Source organism: Trichosurus vulpecula, chromosome 3, assembly GCF_011100635.1.
Source record: "Trichosurus vulpecula isolate mTriVul1 chromosome 3, mTriVul1.pri, whole genome shotgun sequence".
Taxonomy (NCBI): domain Eukaryota; kingdom Metazoa; phylum Chordata; class Mammalia; order Diprotodontia; family Phalangeridae; genus Trichosurus; species Trichosurus vulpecula.
Window position 1 is genome coordinate 178,719,904 of NC_050575.1, and position 26,501 is coordinate 178,746,404.

General features: G+C 39.1%; 2 protein-coding genes and 1 long non-coding RNA gene across 14 annotated transcripts in view; 1 reads left to right on the plus strand and 2 right to left on the minus strand.

Moving 5' to 3' along the window:
- Positions 1-1,368, minus strand: part of DNAJC5 (DnaJ heat shock protein family (Hsp40) member C5) — a 53,157-nt gene extending 51,789 nt beyond the window's left edge. Inside the window, exon 1 of one of the 2 annotated variants that reach the window (XR_005009904.1) lies at positions 1,124-1,319. The gene's annotated coding sequence lies outside the window, so the exon portion shown is untranslated. Of the gene's footprint in view, positions 1-1,123 lie in introns of both variants that reach the window. The other variant, XM_036750797.1, reaches the window with a different exon arrangement.
- A 6,039-nt stretch (positions 1,369-7,407) lies between these two features.
- TPD52L2 (TPD52 like 2) overlaps positions 7,408-26,501 on the minus strand; it is a 28,330-nt gene continuing 9,236 nt past the window's right edge. For 2 of the 11 annotated variants that reach the window (XM_036749185.1, XM_036749183.1), the window contains exons 4-10: positions 26,121-26,180; positions 23,420-23,479; positions 18,211-18,312; positions 13,787-13,813; positions 12,060-12,101; positions 10,062-10,110; positions 7,417-9,452 (exon numbers count right to left, since the gene is read on the minus strand). In XM_036749185.1, the coding sequence (XP_036605080.1) occupies positions 9,357-9,452; positions 10,062-10,110; positions 12,060-12,101; positions 13,787-13,813; positions 18,211-18,312; positions 23,420-23,479; positions 26,121-26,180 (436 nt within the window). In that variant the 3' untranslated portion in view covers positions 7,417-9,356. Of the gene's footprint in view, positions 9,453-10,061; positions 10,111-12,059; positions 12,102-13,786; positions 13,814-18,210; positions 18,313-23,419; positions 23,480-26,120; positions 26,181-26,501 lie in introns of all 11 variants that reach the window. The other 9 variants (XM_036749186.1, XM_036749187.1, XM_036749184.1 and 6 more) reach the window with 9 other exon arrangements.
- Positions 9,404-12,525, plus strand: LOC118841626. The gene is made up of 3 exons (XR_005009863.1): positions 9,404-9,491; positions 10,587-10,694; positions 12,371-12,525. It is a non-coding gene; the product is annotated as an uncharacterized LOC118841626 (long non-coding RNA).

Here is a 26,501-nt window from a genome sequence, read left to right on the forward strand (position 1 = left end):
AGCTAGGTGGCGCAGTGAGTGGAGCACTGGCCTTGGAGTCAGGAGGACCTGAGTTCAAATGCGGCCTCAGACACTAGACACACTAGCTGTGTGACCTTGGGCAAGTCACTTAACCCCAATTGCCCAGTCTTCCCCCCTAAAAAATAAAATAAAAGTCTTAGCAATCAAATTCCCTAGGGAAAATACCTCCCCAATCCCCATCCCCAAAACCATTTGTCAAAATACCTACCTCACTAAGGCAACATCAACAAAGGACCAATGAGTGACCAAATCCAAGAAATCACCTCCCTCCATTCTTAATCAAGTCTTCCCAAAGGCCTAGCTATTCCTCTCAATCTTCTAATTCCCAGGCCTGTCACTTTTTCACAGCAGAATCATCCCCAGAAGGCTGACATTTTTCCCTATAAGGATCCACAGGTTCTCTTCATGCCCCCATTTCCATACCTCTCTTTCATTACTTCTTTTAACACCCTTTCCCCAAGGGTGCCCACCACCCAGACTCTCCTTGCGGACCCTCCCAGCTTAGTAAGGCCCCTCCTCCTTGTTTCTCCCACCTACCCCACAAATCCCCTTTCCACCACTCACTCCTCTTGCCCAAGTATCGCACCCCCTCCAGGCTTTCCCTCCGGTTTCTCCGCCCCGCGTCCCCTCCCCCCACTCCTCGGCGCGGTGTCCCCTCCCCCAGTTTCTCCCGGCTCAGGTTACTCACTTCCACGTCCCCCCAAGTGGGTGTCCCTGTATCCTAGACCGGGAGCTCCGCCCAGTGCCTGTGCCGGTGTCCTCCCCTCCCGGCCGCGGTTCCCAAGTCCGCCCGGGTCTCCGCCAGAACCCTCCCCTCTGGCCCTCCTCCCTCCCCCCCGCTACGGGGGTCTCCACATCTCAGGCTCCCCCGGCCTCAGCTGCCCCGGCTCCCGGCCCTTCCCCCTCTCCCGTGGCGGCGACGGCGACGCTGCGGCACCATCTCCTCTCCCCACCCCCGCCGTCCGTGGCTCCATCTTGGCCTTCCGCGGCCCCAAGGCTGGCGGGCTACGCGTGAAGAAGGAGAGAGAGAAGCCTGGCCTGGGCGCCGGCGCTGGCACCAGGAACAGGAGGCCTGGCCCGGTCTCTTTCCTCAGACGCTTACCTGCCCCGGCTGAAGCTGGCCGGCCGGCTCGGCTCGGCTAGTCCGTGTGTGCCTCCGGCTCCGCACTCGGTGCTGGGCCTGGGCCGCACTGTCTCCACAGCCGGTGACCGCTCCTTCGTGAGAGCCTGGGCGGCGGCGGCAGCAGCGGCGGCAGAGGGCGCGGGAGCGGCGGCGACGGTAGAGGTAGGGGTGAAGGGGGCGGGGTGACGGGCCCGAGGAAGAGGAGTCGCGCGCGCTCACGCAACACGCCGCCCTGCGTGCGCGTCCCCGAAGACACCCCTCCCCCCCTCCCCTCGAGAGCGCGCGGCGGGAGGCTAGGAGGAGGGGGAAGAGGAGAAACGCGGCAGGGGGTGGGCGCACACAGGCCGAGAGGAGTTTGGCTGGGCGTGGGAAAGAGGGCGGGGTGCGCGGCTGAGTGTCCCTAGGGAGGTCTCCTTTACCGAACCGGCCGCAGCGTCTTCCCTCGACCTCCTGGTTTCTCGGAGGAAGAAACGAGTCTTTACACATCCGCAGCCGTGAACCGACTGCTACCAGATTGCACCGGTGCTGGTTCGCGAGGCCACCTCCAACTATCCAGGGCAGCAGCTTGTGGCCCCCGGCAGAAGTGGGGCGGAGGCCGTCGTTTCTGGGCGTGATCGCGGCAGCTTCTTCCACGTGGACGTCGGTCTCGCGTCTCTCGCCCAAGGCAGGCCTCCTAGGCTTCGCGGGGTGGCCTTGGCCAGCCCTGCCCCCTCCCGCTGCCCGCGGAGCAGCTGATGGGAAGAGACCCGAGGGACGTTTCCACCCCCGCTGACACAGATCCCGACTCGAGACAGGTGTCCCGTGGACGCTCCAAGCTGGAGAAACCCGTTCAATAGATCTGAATAGTAATGATAACATTTCTAAAGGTTTCCAAGGCCCTTTCCTCCCGACAGCCTGGGGCCGGGATGGGGGGTTGGGGGTGCGGTAGGGAGGGGAGTATAGCCTCCTTTTACAAGTGAGGAAAATGAGGCCCCGGGTTGAGGCTTGGCAAAGGTCACAGCTACTAAATGCCAGAGCTGGAATCGAGCTCGAAAGCTCCCAGTCCCGCTCCGCCAAAACTATCGGAAAGGTTTTTTTGTTTTTCCCTCGTTTAAACCTTACAGCCTCTGGAAATAAAGATTATGAAGTGACCAAATGGCAACTCTTGTGATCTTGAATGTTTGCAGATGGCTCTTACTTTCTGTGTCCCTGAGCCTTTTAATTCAGCAGACATTTATTAAGCACCTTTCTGGGTCTAAGGCTTTTCAAGGAAAGTATGAAAAACAATTCATTCCCACGAGAATAAGTATAATATAAAGTAAAATATATAGGGAATAGGAAAGAGCCAAATGAGTGCTCCAAGAAAATTTGGAGTGAATGCTTTCAGATCAGGGCTTTGTGGAGATGTGAGCTGGGCCTTGAAGATTCATCAAGTGGAAATAAAGCAAGTGCATGCCGAGGATGAGTGGAAAGTCATTTAGCCTGTTTCCTCAATCTGTAGAATGGAGAGGCTAGACTGGATGAGCTCTAAATCCTAATAGGTAAGCTAAATCGTAACTGCACTTCGGATCCCACCCTAGTTGAAGCTGTATGGTGTTTAGGGGCTGGAAGGACAGACCTCAGAATTTGCAATTACAGAGGTAATCATTTGGTAACCTCAGCAAGAAGTCAGAAGCTGACTGGCTATTCAGTCAAGTTTCAACTATGAATTACTGTAAAAAAAAATTTAAGTTAAATGTAACTACCTCAGAATTACCTTGTAACTTTCTCATTTTTGGGCTACTGAAGCACTTTTCTCCGTTTGCTTGTACAAGAACATTCTCAGGATGAGTTTATATATCCTAATTGGGAAATAAGCTCCAAACATTGTCATCTACTTATATGACTTTTGGACCAGGTTCACCCCCAGCAGGCTGAATTTCACCATCAGAGCAACTACATTTAAGTTTATTATTATTACTCGTCGAAAAAAAAGCAGCAGTTTACAAATTACTTGGGACAAATAATGGTCATGTCTTTGCTTCTACTAACAGTAGGCTGGCTCAGGCCTGACCCTGACCAAATGAAACCAGATTAAACTAGATTGTCTACTTTTAGTCTTCTGATCACTGGCCCAAAGTGCCAAATATGTTTCATTGCCCTCTTTTGTCATGTTATTTCTGTGGAATGGATGTTGTGCTGAGGACATGTGCAAAAAGTGTAACTTAAAGAAAAGAGCAATTCAGTGACTGTAAAAAATATTGGTGACTTTGGTGTAGGGAAGTCAAGTCTTTCAAGGATCATTAAAGCCCACAATTAAACAGGGTCAGTTGTACTAAAGCACAAAGGAAAATTTGCTTGAAAACAAAAAATGCCAAGAAAGTGACAAACTTGCTGCAAAAGAGCCTCATTAATCTTCAGAAAACAAGCAAAGATCTTCAGAAGGACCTGGCAGCTGGAGAGATTGTTACTGATTACGGTGTAACATTAGCTTCTTGAAGTTGGAAGACCGCCAAGACCAGTTTTAAAAAAAAAAAGCCAACCACTGATATGAAGCAAAAAAAAAATGCTAGTCATAGGAAAGGCAGTATAAAGACTGGAGTACTAAAGATTGGAAAATAGGTAATTTTTACTGATAAGACTCATCTTTTTTCATTCAAACCTATTCCAAAACAGCTGTCAGAAGTCCAGGTTGGCCTATAAGATCTGGGCATCCTCATCAGACTATAAAATATTCACCAAAAAAAAAGTTTTGGAATTTTTTATTTACCCTGGACCTGAAAGTCTTTTCCCAATGAGATTGATGAACCCTTGTAAATATATTGATATACTAAAAAGCAGAATTGTCCTGGAATTACAGAACTCCTAAATGGACATAAATATTGCAAATGGACTATGCATCATGCCCCACTTTATGAAAGAAATTATCTGACAGAATCAACATGCATTAGTAGCATGAGAATTCCCTTGATTTAAACCCCACTGCAAACCTATAATCAAGGCTAGACTTAGAAGAAGGTAATGTTTGTCAAAGGTAAGCTTAATATCCAATATGATAAAAGTATAGTTTGATAATGAATTAGAATGTCAATCTTGTGAACTCAGTGCTCAGTTGTACAAAACAAGTGATTTCAGTAGTAGGACATTGCATACTAAAAAAGTAAAGATGTAAGATTTATGCCAATAAATTTGTTTTGCCCCAAGTAATTTGAACACTACTGGAACCATATGGAAAGGTTCAAAGTATTAGACAGCAAGAGCAGGGATTCTAAGAAGTCAAGAGTTTTCACTCATACTATCTTATTTGTAACTCCATTTAACCGGGTTGTTTGGAAATACACTTCTGGCAAATGTAGGCAAGGATCTTATACAACTGAACCAGCTGGTGTTTACATCATTTTCTTCTGGCAGTTGATGTAGCTTTAAGATCCATTCACAGATAGATGCAGATCCTAGTGTTGCCTTTTGAACACTTTTACTGCAGTTATCTTTTATGCAAAGAAATGCTTCTCTAAAGACTTACATGAACTGATGCTGAGTGAAATGAACAGAACCAGGAAAACACTGTACATAGTAATAGCAACATTGTATGATGACCAACTCTGATAGACTTAGCTCTTCTCAGCAATATGATGATCCAAGAAAATTCCAAAAGACTCAGTGTCAGATGCTGTCCGCATCCAGAGAAAAAACTATGGAGTCTGAATGCAGATCCAAGCAAGCTATTTTCATTTTTTTTCATGGTTTCTCCCTACTGTTTCTTCTTTTATAACATGACTAATGTGGAATTATGTTTTTAACATGATTGCACATATGTGACCTATATCAGATTGCTTGCCATCTTGGGGAGGAGGGGAGAAAAATTTGGAACTCAAAATCTTATAAAAAATGAATGTTGAAAAAATATCTTTACATGTATTTGGAAGAAAAAAAATACTATTTACCAAAAAAAAAAAAAAAAGCTGCTCTACTGGGATGTTGATCTCTTGACTTTTGAGCTTGATATATCAAATTACTCCCCTAGAATGTTGATAACAGCAGTTGCCTTAGCTTTTCTGTTAGTAGCCCAAGCACTTAGCTCAGTGATTTGCATATGGTAGGAGTAATCAGGAAGACCTGAGTTCATATCCAGTCTCAGACACATACTAGCAGTGTGAACCTGTGTAAACACTTCTGCCTCAGTTTCTTTAACTGTAAAATGAGGACAATAGAAGTGACTACTTTTCAGGGTTGTTGTGAGGATGAAATGAAATATTTATAAAGTCCTTAGCACAGTGCCTGGCACATAGCAGGTGCTTAATACTTATTCCTTTCCTTTCACCTTGGCCAACCACATACTATACAGAATTGTCTTCAGTTCTGTAGCCTAGCACCTATCTCTGTGTGTTCTGCAACCATGCTATCTCCTTCGCCCTCATTTCTCACTTTGAAAAGGAAATTAGGATTACTAAACTAGTAGATAAGGGGTATGTTTGGGGCAGTTTATGTGGATTATAACGAATTTTTTTATAAAGTATACTATTCTTGTGGAGAAGCTAGATTAGACATTAATACGTTGAATAATTCCAAAGAATAGTTGTTAATGGTTCAATGTCACTGTAAGGAGGTCTCAAAAAAAGTAGAAGTTACATCATTTTACAGGATCATAGAATCCTAAGCACCCCAGGGATTTGTACCCGCTAGCCCTGTGCCATTTAACATTTATCTCAATGATTTGGTTAAAGGCATAGATGATATTCTCATCAAATCTATGGATCATACAAAGCTGGATGATATTCTCATTAAATCTATGGATCATACAAAGCTGGAAGAAATAGAACAGTGGATGACAGCATCCAAAAGAAGTTTGAAGGCTAGAGCTTTGGACTAAACGTAATAAGATGAAACTGAATAGTAAAGTTTTGCACTTAGGTACAAAATTCAATTCATAAGTATAAAACAGGAAGAACATGGACAAATTCTGAAAGGGGGTTTTAGTGGACTGCAATTTAAAAATGATTCAGCAGTGTGATGTGGCCGCTAAAAAAGCTAATGCGATGGGCTGCATTAAGGACCCAGCTTTTCAGGAATAGGGAAGCAATAATACTGCTGTAATCTACCTTTATCAAACCTCTTTGGAGCACAGTGTTCAGTTCTGAGCACCACAGTTTAAGAACTTTTATTAGCTGGAAAATGTCCAGAGGAGGGCAATCAGAAGTATCTGAAGGGTTGTCACATAGAAGAGAGATTAGGCTTGTTCTGTTTGGTGCCCAAGAGCAGAACTAGGAGCAATAGGTAGAATTTGCAGAGGCAAATTTAGGCTTAATGTCAGGACAAAGTTTCCTAAGTATGAGAGCTGCCCCAAAGTGGAAGGGGCTACCTGGAGAGGTGGTGAGGGCCCCTTTCCCTAGAGGTCTTCAGGCTTAGGCTGGAGAACCACTTGTCAGCTATCCCCTGAGGTCCTTTACAACTCAGATTCTGTGATGCTGGGAGCTCCTGTTCAGGAAAAAGTTCATCTTCAGTCCCAGTAAAAGACAGAAAGCAGCTTAAGAGAAGCAATGTAGTGGAAGCTATGTGGGATTACAGGACTGTAAAATCATGAGATTTAGAGCTGGAAGGAACCTTAAGATCACTTATCAACGAAGAGTTGGATGACCACTTACTGGCTATGTTGTGGGATTCCTTTTCAGGTACTGGTTGGACTAGATGATTGCTGAAGTCTCTTCCAACTATACAATTCTTTGATTCTTATTCTTTAATACTATGAACTTATACATTAGGAGAAAGTTACAAAGGCTTATCAATTTGGGTCCAAGTCATTGCCAAACTCAATTGAGAAAGTACATGGGAGAACTTTAAAAACTGTAAGGTACTATAAATATGTCATCTATTATGGTAATAGTAAAATATTCCTAGTATCTTAAAAGAACCATATTTAAGAACTATTCACTAAATCTTCAACTGAATAACCTAGTTAAAGGTCTCATGATGGAAGAGCTATCTACATCCAGATAAAGAACTATGGAGTGTGAATGTGGATTGAAGGAAACTATCTGTTCTCCCTTTTTTTTCTATATATTTTTTGGTTTTGTTACTTCTTTCTCATGATTCACTCCATTGATCATGGTTCTTCTTTATGATTTGACTATTGTGTAAATATTTTAATGTGAAGGTGTATGTAGAACATATATTGGATTCCATGCTGTCTTGGGGGGAGGGGAGAGGGGAAGAAGTGGAAGAAATTTGGAACTCAAAACCTGTGTTGTAAGTGTTGTAAACTAAAAATAAAAAAAATTAAATATAAAAAAATGAATAACCCAGTTACATTGTAGCTGTATAGTCTGCAAGAAGATTTTATCCTTTGTAACAGTAACCCAAAAAGCTGGGCACTCGATCATTAGTATTTCTGGTAAAGGTTCAGAAATTCAAATCTCCCCCTGTAAAACAATTTAAAAAAAAACCTATCATACAAGGTCAGTTTTTTTTTTTCACCCTGAAAGGAATAATTTATTGACAAATACTCAATATCCAGTTTAAGGAGAAGAAAGATCAATTCCCACCCTCTCTCTTCCTTCTCCTTACTGTTCCCCAACAATTTCAGCCACAAATATAAAACCTGATAAAAGGACACTACACAGTATATTTCCTACTGCACCTGCCTCCTAACATTGCATGGAATGCAGCCCCTAGGATTGATAAACAGATACTGGTGTATCAGAACTTGCTTCTCTAGAGTAGGGAGAACATTAAGGCTGAACAAATAGGGTTCACCTTGGGCTGGAGGGAGTATTCCTTCAGCCAGCGAGATTTTATTGATATGTATACAAGCAAACAGATTTTAATCCCACTGCTGAGAGCCAATAAGGCACAAAACTTCACCTTCAAATCATGCCTCACATGCAGGCAGGACAATTGCCATGAGAAATAATGCCAAATGGCATCATTTTAAAAACGGAAAAAAAAAAAAAGTCCAGAGCTTGTAAGAAATATTAATACTAGGAAGTTAACAAAATCCCAAGACAGATTCTTGCTAATCCGAATCAAACTCTTTCTATCCAATCTCCAGCCCGTCTTAGGGGAAGGGTGCAGTCCTACTTCTCATTAAGTCTTACTTTTGAATTTATATCTACTGTAAACAATGGCAGGTTCAGATTTACTGACCAATATAGTACAATCACTTGGGCTTATTCAGAAGTAGAATAGCCAGTAGGACAGGGGGATGAGTTGTTGTCCTCTTTCAAGTTGCTTAAGACAGAGGTTTATCTCTCATCTGGTTATGATAGTCCTTGCTGTCTAGAAGACTGTGAGCTGATTAGCTAAAAGCAGGAACCTGCTAGGAGCTGCTACAGCATTCAGAGGAAAACAGAGAAGCAAGTTTCATACACTCAAATAAAGCTAGGGAATGAGCTAAATAAACACACAAACTGGCACAGGCATGCGGCCATGAGGGTTAAATGCAAAACCACACAGTTGCTCAAAACCCAGCTTTAGAACCCTCGATTTCTTTATATAAAAGATTATAAACAAGTAAAGCATAAGGTGATGTAAGGCTTGCATTTCAGCTTCAGAGTTCCAAGATAATATTTCCCTAACATGAGGCTAAAGATGCTTTGCTTCATTTTGATTTTTGAAAAGTCCACTGCATTTAAAAAATAAAGATTTTCATTTTGTTAAAGCTTGAGCATTAGTGTAACAACCAAACAGCTGCTAATTAGAGTCTCCTTTCTGGAAGGCACAGAAAAACGGACAGTTTCACATCCTGACAATCATTTTTGGGTAAAAGATAATCCAACTAGTTAGAATCTTTCAGGTTACTTCTAGGAGCTTTCAGAAGTTGAGGGAAGGGAGAAAAGAAACAACATTTTCAAAAGTTTGTTTCATAATTATACTTCTTTCCACTTCCCAAACAGAATCTATTTGGGCATTTGGCTAAGCTATAGTGTTTTACAAATGGGAGTTCATGCTTTGGCTTTTATACCCAATGAGGAAATCCTGTCCATTTAAATGCACCCCCCAGGAAGAATAGCACAGTGATACATTTCATCTATAAACTTTAGTGTAAAATATCTGTGTACAAAACTTTTTTGTTCTCTATTTTACTCAAATCCAGCAGCAAGTGTCTATATATGTATGGATATGAATTCCTTAAACTGGACTCCGTCCATTTCCTGGTTTGAATTATAATTATATTGGTTTTTTTTCTGCAGAGTTTGCTCATGACGAGTTGAGACGGTTCTTGAACTCGTTCCGTGGCAGAGTAAAGCTCCAAAGGGGTCTAGAAAGGAGCATGATCCTGCAGAGGTTTATCGCTGCTTCCTGTTGGTGAAGGAAGGTTGTCACTGCCATTCTCCCTGCCACCAACGACTTTGGACTGCAAAGGGAAGAGACATAGAGAACATGTATAAGAGCAGTAGGTCTACAGAGGCTATATCTCCTAAGAACTCTGGTCCATGCAATGACCAGACCTGACTTAAAAGACTAATAATTATCTATGCCATCCTCCCAGAGAGAAGGCAGACTGTAACAGAAGGGCCAAAAGGAGCTATACATTTTCAGACATGGTCAATATGTTGATTGGTTTACTTGATTATACTCATTTATTAAAAGGAAGATGATGGCGGAAAAGTGGGAGAAAGATGTTAATGGGAATTAACAGAAGGAAAAAAAGAATCAAAACAAGTTCAGAAGGGACATAAACAGGATAACTTTCCTATTTATTAAGTTAAACATACTGTTTAACAACAAACTGTACATATAAGTTCAGAGTTTAAAATATAATTTTGTTATTTGTATATTGAAATGTTTGTATAGATAATTAAATTCATAATAACAAATATTTAATTTTTAAAATAGACATATTTCAAAAATGTACTCAGGATAGGTCCTGAGTCTCCTCTTTACATTAAACTTTTTTCTTAAGTGGTTGTACTTAATCACCAAAAAAATTGGAAAACAGTAGAGTAGTTATAAGTACCACTACCTTTATGGTCCCAACTCGATCTTCAAAAGACTTGAAGGTTGCGGAGTTCCTTTAAAGAGACAGAGGGGATATCAATGCTAAGGTGCCAGTGGTACATATACTCCTTCACCTGGAAAAACTGCCTCTGGAGAGAGGCTTCAATTAAAAACATCTCCCTGGGTTCCTGACATTAGCCAAAGTCAAAAACCAGATATGTAACATGATCAATTTGGCCGGCACTCTCCACTGCCACTGTTATCTCCCACCTCTGTGACCTTACGCAAATTGTACCACAAGTCTGGAAAGAATTCCCTTCTTATCTTTACCCAAATAATCCTTAGATCCCTTCAAAGCTCAGCATAAATACCAGCTACTTCTTGAGAACTTTTTCTGGTATCCCTAATTATCAGCACTCTCTGTCTTAAAATTACTTCACATTGTTTTGTTTACTAGTATACCTGTTGTATCCTCCACCCCCTTTCCTCCCAATAGAATGTAGGCTACTTTCAGGCAGAAGCAATTAATTTTTGTCTCTGTTATCTCCAGCACCCTGGATAGTGCTTCACATTTGGCAGCCATTTAATCAAGGTTTGCTAAACTGAAATGAATCATCAGTGACTTCTTGGAATGTGCTTTCCACCCAACAACAATATGGTAAGATGAAGAAATGATCTCATAAATTTCTCCTAACAGTCTGGCTCTGTCCTTTGCATCTTAGTTATTTATGTACAGATTTTCTCCCTCTGTCCTTTAGATTCTACATTCCTTGAGAAGGAACTAAGTTTTGCTTATCTCTGTATCCCCAGTGCTGAGCAGTACCTTGCACTTAGTAGGTACTTAGCACGTTTGTTGACTGTGTCAAGTAAAGGTATAATGCAATTATAAACTACAACTGATCCATAAAACAAAAGGCTCCTCTGATGAAGTTCACACCAATAATGTACAATCTTTAAATGGAGATTATCCTACAAAGATGACAAATGTGGTTTGAATTTAAGCGCAGATAAGGAGGTGTTGGGCTACAAACAAGTATGTTTTTTCCCTTTATACTAAGTATGTACCCATGTCCCAACTTACTATATAGAATCAAGATAATAGGAATTTTAAAGCTGTAGGTTCTTCATCTTTTACAAAAATTACTTGAATAATAGAAAAAAGAAAGAGATAAAAGAGAAGAAGCAAAGAGACCAGGCCAGCCAAACTGCTCCAATGTGAATTTATTTACACAATCCTATTTTCTTCAAATGAGTAAGTCACCAACTCCACCCTGGAACATTTAGATATGGCCTCTCAGGGCAACAGCTGCCTTACAGCAAATTCAGGATGTGAACTCCAAACCAGATTTTACTCGTGGCCACAAGGGCACTTTAAAATATAAAGAGAAGTTTACTGAAAGCTCCAGGGCCAATAGAGAATATTCAACACAGTTTAATGCAAAGATAATATTATGTGTATATGTATATGTATATATTCCCAGGCCTTCTCCATCCAGGCTCAAATAAAAATTCCACATAAATTGTTCTGGTGCCTCTTGAAGCCAAAATATTCGGGTTACCATTTCTGACCTAACAGAAAGCCACAGTATCTAGACAAAGAAAAGTCTATAGAAAGTAGCTCTTGGGTGTGGAAGACTACTACCTGATTAGCCTAACAAGCTAGGCAGCCAGTTAGGGTTCCTTAGGGTCCTTTTAGAAGTACAATATTGCAGCACTGTTTGGCAAGGGAATAATTTTCTCTAGAGATTTCATTAAGAACCTCATACCCAACCACTAGGCTCTTCCTTACCAACCCAAGGAAGGTCTTTTTACATCCTGAACGTTTAGGGAGCTAAGAAAAACTGGTCCTTGGTTCTGCAAATGAAGAAGACTGAAAATAATGAGGAATGCTGGAAAAGCAAGCAATTTTTAAAAACAATCATCAAAGGAAAAAAATCTCTATTCCGGATCCCCAATCCCTCTCTATACATTCTATACAAACACCCAGATTCTTGGTGAGTAATTGAGATAATTTATACATTACCTCATAGCTGGCATACTTATTGAATGACGAATGGAGTAGCTGCTACTTGGAAGCATTATAAAAGCAAAGAAGGAAGTAAGAGTTAATAATGAAATTCAGATAGAAATTGGAGGTTCCTAACATTCACGGGATATTAAACATGAGTTCATAAAAATCCTGCCATAGAGAATGTATAAGGAGTTGCATCATGATTATTGTTACACAATACAACAAGGGAGTTGTCAACTACAGAAATGTATTAAGAGCTCCTTCCACAATGGTAATGAAACTGTTTTGGTTGATACCAAACTGTCTCTCTTTGTTTGATCCAGTGCAATCTATTCCTTTACCACTTCCCTCTGGGACTTCGGAGGGCTGGTGAGAAGACTGTGATATTATTCAAGAAGTCCAATTAGAGAAGACAATGCTGTAAGAAAAAACTATCTAAATATTTCCTTAATTGATTTTCTATAACAGTTCAAATAAAGCTGTGGCAAAAAAGAATTGAACAAAGTTAAATAGGTCAAAATGTTAGAATCCAGTGTGTTTTGTATTTATAAGTGGGAAATCAAAATATAAGGAAGAAATTAGATAGGCACAAATAGCAAACCTGTTTTTGTTTGTCTTTTAAGTTCAGTTCCAGAAGACTGGATCTTTTCTATGTCCCAGTATAGAAAGAGCTCCTATGCATTGTGCACTACATGAGACAGAACTTAATTTGAAAAAAAGGCACAACACCTTTTGGAAAAATTAGGAATCAGCAGAGATTTAAAGGAGAAATTTACTTCTACTTTTACATCTACTAACCAAATGATAAGAAAGTTACAGGGGTTAACATCACCCTTCCACGTGAAAAAGTGTTTTTTCAGGACAGACTATACTGTTAATTCAAACATACTCCCCATAAACAATGAACAAGATAAATGAAATGCTACTTAAGATTTATCTACAATACAGCTAGAGCCTTTGAGGTTTGCTTTTGTCCGTATAAAAAGATACAAACGTCCTTGATAAATGCTCGTTTAATTTAGATGAAGACAGCCATACAACAAAACTTACTCTAGGGAATACAACTAAAGAGAGGGAGAATGCATACACATCTCCACCCACTGAAAGCTTTCAAAGATGGCCTCTGGTGTTACCTCGTCACCCTGATTCATCCTCATCACCCTGATTCATCCAACTCAAAATGTTCTCTCCCTCCTCATCTTCTCCTTTGTGTTTGTCATAATCTACCTTATCACATCCCTCTTATTGGATTGTAAACACCTGAAAGGCAGAAAATGTATTGTCTTTCATTTTTACATCTTCCCCACTGCAAATAGTAGGCACTTAAATGTTTGTTGAATTAAGCTGCTTTTTAAAAGAGGAGGAAAGTGTTGAAAGAGTATGAGGCATACAGCACCAAGAGCTGCCATTGCATTAGTATTGAACCCAACACCTCAGGTTGTAATTGAGGAGAAAATGGCACAAGTTCTAAGAACCATGAAAATCCTCCTAAAACAGTGCTAAGGGAAAATAACAGAGTGGCAGAGTCTAGCACTGTTTAGGACACATCACACACATCACACACACACACACACACACACACACACACACACACACACACTCACTAACCCCCCCCCTCCCCCCCATGCAGCCCTGTCTTTCTGAGAATACTGGCCAGCTAGAATTGATTCAGTATGTCAGTCTTATCTTGCTTTCCGGAGAAAGCCTTTCATCTTATATTTATGGTGGGTCAGTCTTACCTAAAGGAATGTGAGAAGGGATGAGCCCTAAAAACACAAAATAATTGGCAGCAGGAAGAAAGAAAAAAAAAAAAAAACAAAGTTAGGCAAGGAAATCCAGCCACCCAGACTGGCTCAATAGCCCCTCTGTTCCAGAAAGCCACTCCTCACCACCCCTCCCTTTAGTAAGCCACTTACAAAAGATTTTTGCCTCTAAACTACAATACCTCCCTATGCCCTTACAAACTTGAAGAGAGGCTAACAAGCCCAAGAGCCCATGTGTGCAAACTCATTGTGAGGTTCAACAAATAATACTACCTCTCCAAAACCTGAGTGTTTTAATCACTGATGTTCTCATGTGAGGGTGCATAATGATATGACAGAATACCATATTAGACTCCTGACCCCAAACTATTCAAGTACTAGCTTAAGAATTAACTCCTTGTAGTCTATATTCAGTAAGAAAAATGACAGACCCAAACTGAATGCATACCTATTCATGCAGCACACATGGTATTTTGATCTTTTTGTACAGTTTATCTTTAATACCATAAACAGTCATTTTCAAGAAATCCATATGCATTCATAACCCTTATCTGGAACAGTCACCAAAAAAAGAGCATAAAAAGTAACAGAGATACAAACTGTGAAGCAATTTGACCTCCATACATGCAGTGTTTGTCTTTATGATATTCAAAATTTCCATATGATAATTAAAGGGCATTTCAGGCACACTCAAATATGTACCTGCCCAGTTCACAGTTTTCCACCATTTAATGGTTTATGAGCAAGGATGCATTGCATCAATAATATGAAGTGCTTTTTTTCAGCCACTGGAATGAATACCAAAGTACACTGAGCAAGTCATCTGAATGAGAAGCAGAGATAATTGAATTAACTGGCTCAGTTAAATTATTTGTTTTCAAATTTGGAGTAAGATTTTAAAATAAATCCATTGTGGACACCATCAGATAGGCTTCTGATATTCTTTTTTTCCAAACACTTCAGAAACAATCATTCATCCTCATAATATGACTAAGTATTCTAAAATTTAATGTCCTTCTACTCTCGACAATCTAGAGGTCACATGAGGAAGCTACTAGAAGTTTCCCACTGTAATGATGAAATGATTTAAGAACATTAGACATACAAAACTAAGTTAGATCAATGGTTCTAAAAGCTCAGGATTCTAACTTGGACAGGGGCACCAACGTACATATATCTTGGAAGAGCTACACGCTTACTTTCTGTGACAGTGCCCACAAAATATTTAGAATATATTTTGAAAGTTCATACCATAACAATCCTGTATGGAACTACCTACCCTCTCCATGGATTTATCTAAACCCTGCTTGAATCTATTTATGCTGTCAAGGAATGATGTGAACTCTAGGTTTAAAACTCATGAATAGAGTCAAGGATCTTGCTTCAGCCAGTTTATCTAAGAAAAAAGAACAGGAGTACTTTAAGAGTGTACTAAACTTTCAGGGAAGGAAGTCTTAGGCATACACAGTTAATTAAATGGAGGTCACTGGAAAGTTCACTTTCGAGCTATAACCAAGTATATAGTCTATGTTAAGGAGACTTTGACAGAAGTACCAGCTCTAGGAGATCAGCAAAAAAAATGTAAATTCCTTTAGTTACCTTGAATCTCATCAGCCAAATGGAAAACAGAAATTGCTTCCCTTATGTTAAAAGGGGAAAGCAATGATTTCAAGGAGACTTAGCTTCAACTTCCAACTCCCTACCTCCTTCTTGTCCAGGACATAGACACACACAGAACAGCAAGACAGAGCAGAAAAAGTGGAAGATAAGTGTAAAGAAATAGTGAGCACTTTATTCATTCAAAAGAAATCTCTCCACTGCAGGCAAGTAACTACACTCCCCATAATCTAAGATCACATGCACTGGGGACAACGAGTCACAATTCTCATAAATGGAAGTCTTCCCGTCATTCTCAAAATTTAACTTTCAGTTTCAGTAATCATGAATTGTACAGAGTTCCAGAACCTAAATAAATCTTCTTAGCTCCAGCATCAGGAAAACAAAGGAGATGCAACTCCCCTTGAAAATATTTAGAACTAGAAATAGGACCATGTTAAGTCTTACAGTAAAGAAAAATGTTTATTATATATGCCTTAAAAAGGATCAGTCAGTCCTCTGAATCTTACTTAGTTTGCTGGAAGTCAGCATTAAAATTTCAGTCAATCTTGACCCAATTTCCATTCAGGATAATTTGATGGAATTGGAGAGCCATCTAGTTTTAATGAGCTGGGTGAAGTTCCACATATGAATAAGCCAAAAACTTGAAAACTGTCATACTTTTTCATTTGCAAGATATAAATCAATATTGGCTTGAAGATCTCAAGCTAAAATTGTTGCATAACAAGTAAACTACCTTTTTTCAAAAGATGTCTAAAGAAATCAAGCCACTGCAGAGTCTGATGTTGGGAAACTAGAAGGAAGCCTGAATACAGAACATTACATACAGTATCAGACTCATTGATGAGTCAGTTAGTTTTGCTGAACTGCTTTCTGCTGTTCTTTTTAATTCTTTGTAATTCACTCAGTAGAGTGAAGGATATATTTGGAAATAAAAGTGATTTTATAACTCATGCCTGTCAAACATTTGTGTTTTCGAGAACTTCTTAGCTATTTCTCAAACCCTAAAAAAAATTATTTCAAGGCAAAGCATGACCAACAAGTGGCACTATTCTGAGAAAGTACAATTCCCAAGATGGCTCAAAGTATGTTATTAAAAATAATTAATCTCTGAATGACAGATTATAAGAAAAATGAGAATGTGATACTAACCAGAAGCATATGATCTGAGATTACTACCAGTGCTTACCACCTGAGCTCCCCACAGGCCCAAGGAGGGAAGGAGGAGTCCCCAGCAGTGCAGCTTCGATGAAGTAACTGTCCAGTGTAATTTCAAATGAAACTTGTTACAAGAACTTGCACAAAACACCTCCAGAGTTTGCTTTATAGGTGTTGTACACATTAGTTTACTTAAGATTAGTATCTGTTAGCTTTTCTTCAGAGTTGGAGGCAAAGTCCTTTTTGCTGAGGCTCTACCAAATGATTTCCCATGACCACACAAAGCATGGAGAAGGTGATGTTTGTAACCATTAATTAGAAATACTAGCAAACACACTATGTTGTCTTCCTTACCTCACAGTGAAGCAAAAATATAGGAACACCTGCTTTAAAGGAACACCTTTCACTAGGTGGGAAAGTCAGCTACAAACTTTGACTGAAAGATACACTGAAGTGCTCCTATTTTAACATGTCAAGCAAATATGGGAGAAACATCACTAGGACAATCTTACTTTGTATTTGTTTCCCACTAAGAACTTTCTCTGCTCACAGTTGTCTAGTCTATAAACGGGACAGCTCTGAGGCAAAATAAATCCCAGGTAAAGGAAAAATCATTCATGATACACAAAAGAAAAATTAGATTAAAAATTGGATTACGCAAGAGGTTCAAATACAGAGATGTTACACCTCTCCTATGGTAAGTTTAGGTTTTAAAAATGTATGAATATTTAGATTTAATTCATCATGAAACAGTTCTACCACAAAATCAAAACTCTTTTACAAAATCTAAAATTCCATCAGATGTTGATTAAAATACTGATTCTGACCTCCACAAACTTAAGGTTTAGCAATTCTTTTCATTAACTTATATGAGATTTGGAAAATCAAACTGATGAAGGAAAAAAAATCATACTATAGAAGCTAACCATAAGGATGAACTTGTTTGTGGAAATATTCCATATGTGTACTGTGGTCAAAGTCAGATACTGACATCACATATGAATTATAGTATCCTGCATGCATATTGCTGTTAGTACTCTATAAGAAACATCATGAGCCAAATCTCAATTATCTGGTGATAAAGGGGGAAATACAGGGAAATCAAATCCAAAAGAGCCAAAAAAAAGACACTCTAGAGCTGTTAGTATCAACTTCTGCCATTAACTTACTATGTAACCCTAGGCAAATCTTTAAATTCAGTTTTCCTCATCTCTAAAAATGAGCTAATTGGGTTAGATGATCTCCTAAATTACTTGCAACTAACTCTTAATAGTTATGGGTCTCTTCTAAGATTATCTATTACCTTACCACCACCAAACCTGGTGTGGCTATCAAAGAACAGAATATACTAATTTCCTAACTTCGCTTCTGTCTTGGGGCACTCAAATGGACGTGCTGTTAAGCAACATGACAAAAGTCAGGCAGACGGAAAAAGGAGTTAGGAGCTGAAATCACTGGACTCTATGTTGAGTTTGGCCATAGACTCTTCCTTTCTAAGACCCAATTACAAGCTACCATACTTTGGTAAGTCACAAACTTAGAAGCAAGTCTTACACTCTCTCTAACAAACTCTTTCCCAACAGAAACTCAGGCCAAAGATTAATGACATTTCAAAGGGGTCCTACCTCATATCTCCAAGTTTCCTGCTGATAGCAGAGCCAACATTGGATAGGGCAGCTGAAGTCTTCTGTCCTGCCTGGGAGAGAGTTTCCTGAGTCTTCTTGTAACTAGATAGAAGAAAAATACGTTAAACCAACCAAACAAGAATGAGAAGGCTTCCACCCACCAGGCAAGGAAAAAGCATTCTCACATTCTGGAAAAGGTTCCCCAAAGGAAAGATTCCAGTAAGTTAGTGAATAATGGTGCTGCCACAGAAAAGCTTCTCCTCCACTTCCACATGGGGCCCTTTTTATGGTGCCCCTAAGAAAGGGAAGCAGCTTTGCCTGTTAAGTGCTTATAAGCAGTATTAAACCACATTTTTTTCAAAAGCATATAACCAAGCTAAATTTGGATTTATCTTGTGGCTCACAATCCTTCTCTCCTACAACTCATACTTATTTTCCCCTTTCCTCAAGGATGCTGAATTAAGCTTTCATCACTGAAAAACAAAAAAGATCTGGATAACAGAACTAGAATGACAGAGACCATTATGGAAATGACAACTGGACAGGAGGATGAGTACCATTTTCAAGGCAAGAGCTAGGAAAGTCCTTGCAGTTACTTTCAGACACACTTAAGAAACATTAAGCTAATATTCATCAATACCTTAGTTCATAATTCTTATCATGATTACATCAGTATTATGCCAGTATGTAAAGGGCAGTTCATAGCAAAGATCCAGAACAAATCCATTTTTCTGCCATCTGTGGTCTAAATGCACACGTTTTCAATGTTCAGAAGTTTTTTCTTCCCCTATTATCACCTCAAACATAAGAATTCCTTGTATTATTCTCATAACTTCCCTTTGGGACAGGATAAAGAGTTCAATTTTAACACTCTCATTTCAAATATCACTGTTTATAGAATTTCATCTTGAATCTAACACTGAGGTTGATTCCTGTTTTAGTCCCTTGCTTTCTACCAACAGCCACTAAGCACATACCCCTTTCTCAAGGGTACTTTTGAAATTATTTTCATTATTTGAGATAAGGAATTTGGCACTAACACAAAATTTAGTGGCTAAGCTATAGCCAATAAATATTCCAGGGAAGAGAGTACTCAAATCAGAGTTAGAAACTTGAACTGCCCAACCTTATTCATCAATCATCACAAACAAAAAGTTAAGATTTACTCATCTCGAGAAGCAACCAGAAGTCATGCAGCCTATATTGTAGCATCAAGAACCATGATGGTAATAAAGGCTTATAGCCTGCATTTTACAGTCATGTCATCTAGGGTCAAATGAGGAGAAATCTTTGGTGAAGTTGAATATATCTTAAGTCTAAAATCACTTTGAAACAAGTAAGATTTAACCTATTCTGAGAGATCCAGTCTATAGGAGGCTAGTACTTATCAATATATTATGTTAGTTCACACAAGTGTCTAACAGTACTCTCTAATAAGATCATAATCAGACTGTTAAGTCATTTGGTTAAAGTTCCAAAATAAAAGACTTTCCTTATTTCCTTCTGCAGTATTGTTTCAGAAATTAATCTTCCTTAAACATTTTTTCATCATTATTACTCCCTTGTTCAAAATCCTTCAATGGCTCCTCACTGTCTACAAGTTCAAACTCTTCAAGCTGGCATCCAAGGACTACTACAATCTCTTGAAATCCTTATTCTAATCAGGCCAACATCCTCACTGTCTCCTAACCACTCACTCTATTCTCATTCTTACCCTAGCAACTATGCCCATACTATTAATGTCTGCTCCACTTTACCTAATTAAGTCTTATCCATCCTTCTAGGTCAAATTCAAGTCTTCCTCCTCCCTGATTATGCTAAGACCTCTTTGAACGTCTCCATGATTATGATAAGTCATATTGATCTTTTACTATCTGTATCACATAAGCTAATACTTTATTATTTAGTATCTTATAGTGTTCTCCAGTCGATTCCTGTGTATCAAGTCATCTTACCCCAACTACAATGCTCTTTGGGAATGTTTCCCCCCAAACTGTCAGAACAATTCAAAGATGGTACTCTATGAATACTTACTAGATTGGGGGTGGGTGGGTAGTAGGGGACAATTCACTTCTAGACTGACTCTGGGGTTTGAAGTAAATGAGAAAATTATTTATTATCTTTTTGTTTTTTTTACTTCGCTTGCCCTGATCCCTCCTTAGATGTATATGATCAGATCTCATAAGCTGGGCTTCTCAGAGCACTGTGTACTAATTTTCTGCACCTGTCACATACTTAAAGTGTATTTTATTCTGTTACATATGATCTTCCTTAAAGCCAGAAAAACCTGATTTTTAATTCCTTCTCCTCTACTTATTTGCTACATGACTTTGGGAAGGTCACTTAACCTCAGTCTTCTTATCTGTAGAATGAGGATAATAATAGCACCTGCTCCAGAAATGTAGTGAAGATCAAATGGGACAATCTATAGAAATCATCTGCAAACCTTAAAATGCTATATGAATGTCAGCCCTAGCACAGAGCCCTATGTATAGCATAACAGGAGTTTAGTAAGCACTGAATCAAAGAAATGGTCATAAGATCTATGTTATTGTCAACGAGTTCTTACTAGTAAAGGGAAAAAATTAACCACCTAAAACCCTGGCAAGAAAATCCCACTCCCAGACTTCAACAACTGCTAAGAAAGATAAATACATAACCAGGCTTTGGAAAAAATGGACCCTTCAAAATGTCCCCCTCCTCATACTGAATCTAATGTGTTACTGCAACATTTCCAAGAGTCAAGAATGCCTTTCTACTTCAAAAACAAAATGTTGTAACAACCATAACACCAACAAGTTAGATCTGACCAAGCTCTGGAATCTGCTCTAAATACCCTCAGGGGCCCAAGGAGACTACTTTTTTTTTTTTTTTTAGTAACAGAAGTAACTACATCTTAGAACTTAAAGAGACCTTAGAGCTCATCCAGTCCAAGGCTTTCATTATACTAATGAGAAAATTAAGGCTCTGAGAGTTTGAGTTACTTCCACAAGGTCAAACAATAAGTGGCAGATGTAAGTAAATGCCTGTATAGAAACATTTCTCCTTCCAAGATAGTATAAACTTCAATGTGAAGCAACTGAATCATTTCAATTCTTTTACTCAAATACTCAAAAAAGCTGAGTAATTCAGATAAAATGTTCCATCAGAGAAAGAAAATCCTGTACAATTTTTTTTTTTTAAGAAACTACCAAATATCTGAAAGGATCTCATTTAACATCACTCTCTTAACAATTACACTGTAGTCTTCATTTGTTTCAGCCAAGTGATTTGGGTCTGTCTTCCATTCTCTACCTCAACAGTTAGCCAGTTCTATGCTGCCACCCACACAATCTCAAGCACATGCAAATTCAAAAGGTTCCTTACTACAGAAATGCAAGTCCCACAACAAAATCTGTTATTACAACTATAGAGAGGTTGTGGCACTAACTGATTGGGGCAAGGCTCTTCTGCCCAGAAGAACCTGGCACTCACTATCCAGAACCCATCTGCTGGCAAAAAAGTAAGGACATTCCCTGCTTGTTTCCTTAGCTTTCCCAAACCTGGCAATTCTTTTTTCCTAGATTAATCAACAATATTTAGTCACATCTTACACTTTAATTAAAGTTCTAAACCTGAGTGAAATCGGTACAAACTCTCTGAAGGGAAAATAGGTAATTTTATTTACAGACTTAGGGCCACAAATACTTTTAATCTAACACTAATTAATAATTGCTAAGAATCTATTTTTTAAATCAAAAGGAGCTTAGCAAGACTGACTCCAGGATGAATAAACCACTTGAAAATGTAGTTTCAGAAATTCAAAACAAGACCTACTCTTCAAACTTGATTTTTCTTTAAAAAACTACATTTTAACATTCTAAACTTAATAAATGAGGGCTTTAAAAGGAAGGCCTTACATAATCCCATCTATATTTGTGCTAAACAAAATGTGACAAGTGAGAAGAGTGAAACAAGACAAAAAGCAAAGCCTTTTCACCCAGACAACAATGGCGGAAGAATATTTTGAAAACAACAATTCTAGATAGGAGTATAGCTACTACTTATAAGATGAGCTTGAGGATTATCTTAGGTTTAAAAAAAAACAGAATTTAAGAATACCTTGAAGTATCAACCCATATGAATGATGTAATGCATTTTTCTTTTTATATACACAAAGCAAAGGAAATAGAGACAGGATGAAATTTTTTTTCAAAATAAAATTAAAATAATTAAATTCAATAATTCAAAAAATAACAATAAAATTTCTGCTTCTGTTGACTTGCTTCATTCTTCTAGTGTGGTGTCAGAGTAAGAGATAAGTGGGGCAGAGGGTTGGGGGGGAGGGAGGATATCCTTTGTTTCCATACTTTTTTTTTTTTGAGGGAGGAAGGTAGGGCAATTGGGGTTAAGTGACTTGCCTAAGGTCACACAGCTAGTAAGTGTGTCAAGTGTCTGAGGCCACATTTGAACACAGGAACTCCTGACTCTAGGGCTGGTGCTCTACTCAACTCACTGCACCACCTAGCTGCTCCCCCCATACTCTCTTAAAATAAGGCATAGGATCTAGTTTCTTTATTTTAGGGCTTCTCTTGCCTGTGAAAACTGAAAATAAAGGGTGTGCTGAACAACTCATTAGGAAAAGAATCTGTACTGAGGATACTCTAAGACACTGGTGCCATTGAATGGCATCTGTGAAGCTGGCAGCATTCTACCCTCCCCAACATATGCACTTTTTCCTCCCTCTGCTGTTCCCTGATCTTATTCTTCTATTTTCTCTTCTCTTTAGGCTGGCCATCAGTTCCCAGTACCACTTCTAAGCATTGTTCATCTAGGGAAGTGCAGAGGGGAGAAGGGAGAGGAGAACAAAGGGGGAAGGGGAGTCAGAAGATATTTACAACTAAAAGTTTACTGACCCCACAACATTCACTGACTTTTATTACAAGGGTGGTCACTCCCATCATCACTAATCTAGACTGCAAATCAACTTGTGACTCAGGGTTTTCATTATCCCCACCCTATAACCAAATGAAATAGGAAACTACTGAGGGTGAGGTAACCCATAGCTCTGTTATGTTCCCTAAATAATGAAACATATTTTTCCCAACTGGGCAAATAATTTGAGTCAAAGGAAGTAATTAGATAAGAACAGAAACTTTTAATTATATCAAAGTTTTTTCAACCCATACAAAAACATAGAATATTTTGCACTAAAGTTTCAGACACTCACGCTTCTGAATGGGTTAATTTCTCACTCCAGTCCTCCAATGTGCTGCTTGCTGAAAGATATCTACAAATACACGGATGTTAGAAAATATGGTACCAATACTGCTAGCAGCCACTTTCCCTATAACTAAATAAATAATAGGTATAGGCATTCAAGCTTAACTTGAGCAATTTAATCTTTCCCCAACTATAAGTAGCCTGATAAAGGCATCAACTAGGTACTTCCAAGTACTATGCTTTTACTTGGTAGCAAATATCAATGTTTCAAGCAGATCCAACTCCAGTGAGCATATTTTCCTTCTATATTCTAGTAGCAAATTCCAGGTTTTTAAATCACCTTTATAACTCTCCCCATCATCAGGAATTAGTAGTTAATTTATACATAGCAGGAACATCTATCCTTTAAGATAACAAGCCACCACCCCCCAAAAAATAGCTAAAATATTAAATTAATATTCTTTTCCCACTGGAATATAAGCCTTAGTGGAATATTACAAGATACAGCTGCTCCTCAGAAAAATCCCAAGCTTATCACAACATGATACTTCTAGCAAAACATATAATCTTATCAATCATCAGTTTTAGACAACACACACTTGGATTTCTTCATTTTGATGTGGGAAATGCAAAAATCAAGTTTCCTAAACTTTTCCAGTTAACATCAACTGAGTTAAACTTTCTTAATGGTGGCATTAATATTTTGTGTTCAAAATTTTTCATTACATTAGGATTTCATCTCCATCTTACTCTTGATTTCCACAGCTGTGTTACTAAAGGATTTGGGGGATGCCAACTCCAACTTCTCTACCCCTATTTCCCTCCCCAGAGACCAGTCCAACTTACCACTATTTGTCTCACAGTAAAAAATAAGACTTCTAAGTATTTTGAGCTAATAGAGAAAAAGGATGATTTTGTGGCAATTATTAATAATACCTTAGAAATACCTTCAACTGGTACAAAGTCTGCCCTGCCCTCTAAGTCTCCACTCTCAATTAAGCTATGTCTGAGCCCAGAGCCTTACCAGAACAGCAGAATCTGAAAGGAGCCAGCCTCACCAACATGTCAGCTTAGGGTAAGGGAATAGATGTAGCCACCATAAAAGCCCAAAAGTTTTGAGAAGACAGGTTAAGTCAGACAAATAGTTGGCTCTCCAACACTGTATGAGTCTTTCCTTCTTCATCAGTACTGACCTTCCCAGCTTGAATCTCCGTTGATGCACACCTCAGCATCCACAATAGATATCATTTATATTATTTCTGTTGCTCCTGAGGCAAGTGCTATTAGTAACCTATTTTATATATAATGTAAATATATATATATATAAAAATAACCTATTTTGCAGATAAGGAAACTGAGGCTTAGTGAGGTTAAGTGACTTCTCTAGGGTCACACAGATAAGTGTCTAGGGCAGAATTCAAACTCAGGTCTTCCTGACCCCAATTCCAATATTATGCTTCCCTAGATTCCAATTTTGATTTCTCCAAATGGAGATTTTCCCTGCCTTGCCCAGCCATGGTTTCACTAGATATATTGGGGCCCCATTCCTACCTCCGGGAATATGACAACTACCTAAACTAAGTTTAAACCTTTTCAGACTGCCTGCATGATAAATTTGCCTTATATCCAAAGCAGCTTGGATCCCAAAGCCTTTAACATGACATTAAAACTTCTACTGCAAGTCCTAAGGGAAAGTACCAACATTACTTGAGCGTTGCTTGAGCAGAGACTTGGTACTCTACCAGCACACACCCAGGGTGTGAGAGTCAAACCACCAGGACAACATGAAACAGCTCCTATGAGGAAATCAAAGTACAAGTTGAAGCCAAGCTAAGCTAATGGACTTCCATCACCTTCTAGTTAAGCTGTACTCTGCTGTGCTAGGGAGCACAAACACAGGAATTTTCTGCTCATGTTCTCTGATGACTAGTCATACTTCCTTCAAAACAAGACCTGGAAAAGTCCTGCTGAGCAAACACTTCAAAAGTACTTCCTGCCCTTCCTCTCTATAAAAAAAAATATTCTAGCTAGATTAGAGCCTCACTCATATCTTTATTGACTTTGTAGAAAACCTCAAATAAAAGGATCTCTGAGTACAGAAGTAACTGTCCTGTACTAGTAACTTATTCAGTTTCTGCCCCTAAAATCTAAGTTTCCACATGATATTTAACAGTCTTTCCAATGACCTTAAGGGACATCTCACTAAGTCTTAAAGTCATATGTAAGAACAGACTGGCTGCAGTCGAAGTACCTGATTTGCCTTAGAACTATCATATGATAATCATTCCATAAGGGCCATCAGTGACTAGACTTTATCTACACTTTGGCTCTTCCTTACTGCCCCACATAACAATCCACACAAAGAAGGCATTTATATGTTTGCTGAACAACCAGGCAAGGGGAAAATGTTCTGAGAAGCTAGAGTACTTTAATTATCTTGATAATGTCATCCAATTATAGTTAAGAGCCAAGTAAAATGAAATTTTAAATGTGGTCTGGTAACTGAGTGAAATTTCTTATAGCTACTGCACCCTGATTTGCAAAAGTCAAGATTGGTCTCATTTTACTGATAATTGGGAGGGGGGAATACCCAATTAGTCATCAGAGTTTACCCCAAGCACACAGAGCCCTCCCTGACACCTGAAAGAGAAGCACAGGACAGGAAGGATAAAGAGGCAGAGTGGTGCTGACAGGCCAGGTGAACTCACAGGTCAGACTGTGTCACTTTCTCATTCCACTCTCCAAGTTTCTCAGATGTTTTCACATAGCTAGAAACAGAAATTCTGGTGGTGAATTTCTAAATCAAGATTGCGAATTGGGTTTGAAATTGCATATTAAATAGCAGAGGAGAAAGCAAAGAATCATAGATTATTAAAAAAATACCCACTCACAGCCTGGCATCCTCATCATGCACAATGCAATAGTTCTATCCTTTATCTTTAGTGATGTTTGGCTGTTTAGCATATACTGTGTGACTTTGAACTAAAAGACCATGTGAAACCAGATTAAGGCTCTGGAAGAAGTGATAAATTCCTTTTCAGTTCTAATATGCTGAGTATACATTGTTATCATTAAATAATGGGGCTCAC